This window comes from Pteropus vampyrus, unplaced genomic scaffold (assembly GCF_000151845.1).
Source record: "Pteropus vampyrus isolate Shadow unplaced genomic scaffold, Pvam_2.0 Scaffold392, whole genome shotgun sequence".
Taxonomy (NCBI): Eukaryota; Metazoa; Chordata; class Mammalia; order Chiroptera; family Pteropodidae; genus Pteropus; species Pteropus vampyrus.
The window spans coordinates 411,902-418,329 of record NW_011889173.1 but is presented as its reverse complement, the minus strand read 5'-3'; the positions used below and the strand labels follow the sequence as shown (position 1 = coordinate 418,329).

The window sequence follows — 6,428 nt, the reverse complement described above, 5'->3', positions numbered from 1 at the left end:
TTTCACTCTGGCATTTCAAAGATATGCTATCTTAGATGCAGAAAGACAATAGACAGGCTCACTTCAGATAAAGACTCACCTAAGACATGACTACCCACCATGACCTGCTTTTAGTGAGGCATTTTTGTATACGGACCATCCGATGTGGTTACTTTGGGTCTCTTTTTTAAGGCCCACCATGCAGGCCTCTCCTGAGTTCGTCAGGTTTAGTATGTGGCCCCTTTTTTCATCAACGCATGCATAAACCACATTCTTAATACATTGGGGGTTTTCTTGTTTGTTTGTTTGTTTTGCAATTGTGGTTTCTTTAAAGTAGAGCCAAAACTCAAAACATTTAGAAACGATCTGAATCCAAAATCCCAGATTTTTACAGTACAATTTTGTTTTTACAGCTGAGTTGCCCACATTTAGACAACATTTTAGTGATTCATTTTGATTGACTATCAAGAAAGCATTTAACTTACATTAATTAAATAACGATATAAATGTAACTGATTTTTACATTTATATTTCATCAGGGTACATAAGGTCATCAAATTACATAATTACGATACCAAGTTCCATGAGAAAAAACAGACTTGGGAACAAAGCTAGCTGGTCTTGGTCAGCCCGTCACTCTCCTGGTGGATGCAGATGGGTGAGTACACAGCAACATGGCCACCCAGCAGGAGCTGAGGGTTCATCAGCTGCCTTTACAGAAGGAAGGTGTGTCAGTCAGGATTCTCCAGAGAAACAGAACCAATAGGAGATAAATATACAGGAAAGAAAATTGGGGCTTACATGGTTAAGGAAGCCAAGAAGTCCCACAATCTGCTGTCTGCAAGCTAGAGACCCAGGAGAGCCCGTGGTATCATTCAGTGCAGGTCTGTAGGCCCGAGAGCTGGGGGAGCTGAAGGGGTACTTCTCAGTCCAAGGGCAGGAGAAGACAGATGACCCGGCTCATCAGGCGGGCAGGAAGGGGGTGTGGCAGGCAGGGAACAACCCTTAGTTCTGCTTTCTGTTCTCTGTGGGCTCTCAGAGGACACCCAGCCACAGGGGGAGGGCACGCTCCATGACTGAGACCACCTATTCAGATGCTACTCAGACACACCCAGTCTCACCCAGCTCCAGAGCCACCATTTAGAGATCCTGAGGGTTTCTAGTAGACGGCACTCCTCACTGGAACTTTAGTGCCGATGACTGAAACATTTACTCTCTTTAGATCTCGAGAAGAAGCATTATGAAAAAGCCCATCTCTATGTCTTGCTTATACATTTGCTAAACCATCTCTCAGTCTCAGGAGGACGTGTGGAGTGTCACAAGATATTTAACCCCAAATCAGCCCTTCAGTGACTATTTTCATGTCGAGCAGAACGACCAGGAGGAGCAAAGCCCAGTGTCCGAGTCCCAGGAGCTCACGCCCTCCAGGGGCCACAGTTTGAACATGACAAAGTACGGTCCTGTGACGAACTGTATAGGTGCTGGCCCCTGTAACATCAGCGTGCTACCCACAGACTCCCGGCCAGTGTCGAAAGCCTCAGGGACCATCTCGTTCAGTAGTTATTGGCTGTTGAGGAATAACGCCAGCGTTACCCCAGGCATTAGGATGCATATGGCTTTGTTGTCACAGGGGGACAGAGGACATAAGCAGGTAATGAGTGTATGTATGGAAAGTATGCCCAGGAACCAAGAGAAAGTGCCTGGGCTCACGAGATCAGAGCTGGGTCCCGCTGGCTGGGTGGTGACAGGTTTCCCTGGGGAGCTGAGACTTAGCTACAATTCTAAGGATTGGGGGGATTTGCCAGGCGGACAAAGGAGAAAGCGTGTTTTATGCAGAGACGGAAGCAGATTTGGGGGGAGGCACCCCGTGTGGTTGAGGCACTGGTGTGGGAGGCGGATGGGCAGAGAGTGCAGCCAGGGGTGTGTGCCTCGATGCGGTGGGAACAGAGTTGGGAGACTCCCCACTCACGGCAGGAGGCACAGAGCAGCCAAGTGCTTCTGGCCCTGAGAAGAGGTGAGATGAGAGAGAGACTTAGGGAGGGGGAGAAAGAGCCGACTGATCAGATATGGGGCCAGAGCTTAAACGAGGAATGTCAGAAAAGTATAGCAATGAGACTATCCCATGACGATTTAACAGGACACAGACAAACTAGAAACTAAACCCAAATGCTCGGCAGCCTGGAGTCTCTTCATAAAGGAGCAAATAACCAAGGGCCCCTTACCGGTCCTGAAGCCATTGGTATCTTAGAGCACATAAAACAATTTTTTGTACACAAAATAGCCAGAAATCATAAAAACAGTTTCGAGTACATTAAAAGTATTCTTTCAGAAAGCAAGAAAAAAACTAAGACATTTTAGAAACAGTTTCATCCGAAATAGTTCAAAGAGAGAGAAACATCGAGGGTAGGAATAATTTTTACTTTTCTCCTAATTTTCTGTAATGTGTGTATTTGAAACACATATAACTGTCAGGCACAGCTGATGCTTTAAAAGCCACGTGTGTGTGACACATGGCTCAGCAATAAAGGTTTCCTTCTTGAACCCATCACTGGTCCATCCCCTGCACACAAAATAAGAAAATTAAACAGACAAAATCTGGAATAACTGTTCGTTATTCCAGATTTTGTCTGTTTAATTTTCTTATTTTCAATTTCTATCACAAACACAAGCACTAACACACACATGTGTATGCATCTCTAGATCTTTTTTTCATTCCTGTTTTATATTTCATTATTTTCTGCTCTTGTCTTCACCTCCATTTTTCTTACTTTGGGTTTATTCTGTGGTTCTTTTTCTAGTTCTCTATTCCAAACAGCTGGAAGTGGACAACTTCCTGTATGTCATTTATTTAGGCTCAGAAACGTATAATACACTTTTTTTAAAAAAAAAAAGATTTGGCTTTTAATTCAATATTTCTATCATTTGCAAAATCTATCTTTCCATTATAATTCGTCACTTTGCGTCTTAAATCCCTGAAGAACTATTTTTCAGCTTATACACTTTGTAGCTTATATGTAAATATATTTACACATAATTCTGAGTCTTTCTTGACCATATTTGATTCAGTAATTGTAGCACTAGTAGCAAAATGTACTTCCTAACCAAGATAAAATACAAGTTAATTACTAATGAAGCCAGTTAGTAGCCAAGGAAAGATCTTATAAGTTACTATTTCATGAAAGCAAATAAACTATAGTAACTTAATAAATGATTATCTGAAAGGAAGCACGTGGGTGTCCTTGAGGTTTCTTTGGTTATTGAAGAGTCAAGCTCTCTTGACATATTAGGAAGCGATGTTAATTCCGTCAACCCCACAACTCTTAAAAATTGGAAAATGATACGATTAAATGGACTATTTCTTTTTACCATTCAAACCAGATGGTAATCATAAAAATCTGGTAATAATTACTTGAAAATGGAGATTAACTTTACATATCTTCTTTTTTCCTTTTTTTTGGGGGGGGGTGGCATACTTGAAAAAAAGTTTTAGTATTTAGGATGGAAAGGAGCTATCACTTGCATATGTTGCAACCTAAACCACATCAATGAGATTAAACAGAAGAGCAAAAATGTTTCTCCCTAACGTCAGAAACTATAATATAGCGAGCACTAATTAGCCAACAAAGTTTTAAATGGCCAGCGTTAATTAACTAAAGTAATAAGTGGTCTGACAGCTAATTCTGGAGTTAAAGCCACTATAAAATAAACTCCCTTAAATACTTGATGTATTTCAGGGCTAGTCTGTGGCTGTAAGAGTAAGCTGTCATCAGAGCAGGATCAGATGAAGCAGCTACTACTGCAGCAGAATGAAAGAAATCCTCAGAGAGAAACACAAATTCTGCCTGACCTACAAATCTTCGGCGAACTCCAGACCTCATAGCGCCCTCTGGGGGTCAGTCTAAACCAGGACAACTTCCACTTCGCTGTCATGCCATCCAAAGTTTGAGCTCTTCTTGGAGAAGGATATTGGAACAAAACATCTAGAAGGACGTTAATTTTCATTTGCTGTTGTTTAGGTCCTGGGAAGCCCAGAAGAAACAGCAAGGCCAGGGCTTTAAAAATCATCAGAACCGACTCAAGATGCTTGTTGGGGATTCTGGCAGGACCAAGAGCAGCTAAATGGGATTGGCCGTGAATAATTCTAAGAGCTTCTGGTTTTAGAAGTACCGCGTTCAATGTTGTCTATAGGTCTTATTGCAAAACCTCTGCCAGTCACGATGCACAAGAAAGAAGTGGTCAATTCTACAGGGTAAAACCAAAATAGACATTTTATTGACATTCGCAGTAGTATTTACTTGACTAATACTTACTAAGCGTCTACTACATGCAAGTTCTGCGTTAGGCATAGAGATTCGACCCGGAGCAAGGAGGTGCCACTTCCAGATCGTGGAATGTATGTTCTAGCAGAAGAGAAAACATGAAACTAGGAGTTAACAGTTCCAGGTTGAAATAATGACTGAGACACAACTGCTCCACCTCGGTGAGTGACAGAGACCGTGCAGAACAAACATCAGCCCCAGCCCCTGGCAGCCACCATTCCACTTTCTGTCTTTATGAATTTGACTTCTCCAGGGACCTCACATAAGTAGAATCACACAGCATTTGTCTTTTTGCGATTGGCTTATTTCACTAAGCATAATATTCTCAAGGGTCATCTATGTTGCCACAAATGTCAGAATTCCCTTCCTTTTTAAAGCTGGATAATATTCAATTTTATGGATACTCTACATTTTGTTTGTCCATTCTTCCGTCGATGAGTACTTGGGTTGCTTCTGTTGGGGGCTGCTGTGGATGACGATGCTATGAGCATGGCTGTATAAGTATCTCTTCGAGACATTGCTTTTCATTCTTTTGGGTATAACCCGGAGGTGGAATTTCTGGATCACATGGTATTTCTATTTTTAATTTTTTGAGGACCCGCCATGCTGTTTTCCACAGCAGCTGCACTATTTTACATTCTGACCAGTGGTGCACAGGGGCTCCTGTTTCTGGATGTACACGTTTTTGTGTGTGACTGAGGCAATGGCCTTTCCCTTTAATAGCCCACCAGCCTCGTACAGAATCACTTTGTATGATCAAGAAACGTATTCCACGAAAGGAAGAGACCCTTATTTTTAAAAATGTAATAGATCATAAGTTTTCTTTAGTTTCCTATTCACACCCATAGAAGCCACAGACATGTTCATCCTAATTTCACCGTACAGTATTTGTTTATGTAAATATGTGTTTTACAATGATCCTCATGCAAAAATGATTTAGACTCTGAGCATCGACCATCATACATAACTATGACATTGTCTGTCTCTTGTCTGGGAGGCTGCTCCACCCCTGGGAAGCATCCTCCATGTCCCCATGACCCATGACCCATGCCCCCTGGCTGGGATCCTCACACTCAGACTTAACTGGAAGAGAGGGTCCCAGCGCCCCACCCACCCCCAAGGCTCTCTGTTAAGGGCCTTTATCAACCTGCGTTGGTACAAAATGCACAAAAACGTTTCCTCACAGCCAAAACCATAGGTCGCTTTTTTTCTTTTATCCGTGTTGGGTTGGGAGCCTGGGAAATGTCGAGGCCTAGGTCTTCGAAGGACACCAGCTCCTGGTACTTTCTGGGACACCTTGGAAGCCAAGCCCACTGTCTCTAAGTTTCCGAAGTAGGAAATGACTTCGCAAGGTCAGACACCGACATGTCACTATCTCAGCTCAAACACATGTCAGTGTAAAGGCTTCTCTGTTCTAGGGCAAGGAGTGCTGTGTCAGGTACCACGGTATAAATGTATTCACATTCTCTGTCTGAGGAAAAGGGAAAATTATTACACAACTATGTAAACTAAATTAGCCCCGGGGCTGGGGGGTAGCCATTCAAATCTTTCTGTGTCCCATCATCCTGGGTGACTTTATTTCCTCCAGAAATTACTTTAATCATTTATTTGTTTTTAATCTATCTCCCCCAACTAAGTCCTATATGAGCAAGATATTTGGTTCATCTTCTCTCACTGGATCCCTAGTACCTAATCCTGCGTCTGGCACATGACAGATGGCCCGTTCGTGACTGCTAACCAGATTAATGGTGGATGGTTGGATTGATGGATTGGTCAGTGGGTGGAAGCAGGTAAGAGACTTCTTGAGGTAGAGTGTCCCTTAATTTTGACCTTGATTTATGCAAGACAAAATAAAAGGATGGTAGTGGAAGGAGGGAGGGTCCGGTTTTGCAGCCCGACAATGATGATTAATCCTGTAATGACCCAACAAAACCCAGGCAAGAGCATTTTTCACTCTCCCCATGAGGAGACCATCATCTATTAGCCTCAGAAGGTTCATTAATTCATTTACTGTATGTCCTTGATATTGATTTTTTTTTTTCATTATCAAAGGCACCGTTTTTCTCTAACACGCCATTAATTAGTGACTCCTCATCCTTCTATGCAGTGGTTCTCACAGAGGCACTGGCA

The 6,428-nt window shown here is 42.6% G+C and overlaps 1 protein-coding gene across 1 annotated transcript in view; it reads right to left on the bottom strand.

Moving 5' to 3' along the window:
- Window positions 1–590: 590 nt before the first annotated feature.
- Window positions 591–6,428, bottom strand: part of LOC105305677 (solute carrier family 22 member 1-like) — a 31,009-nt gene continuing 25,171 nt past the window's right edge. Inside the window, exon 11 of the mRNA XM_023523445.1 lies at window positions 591–690. Coding sequence (XP_023379213.1) covers window positions 591–690 — 100 coding nt within the window. The remainder of the gene's footprint in view (window positions 691–6,428) is intronic.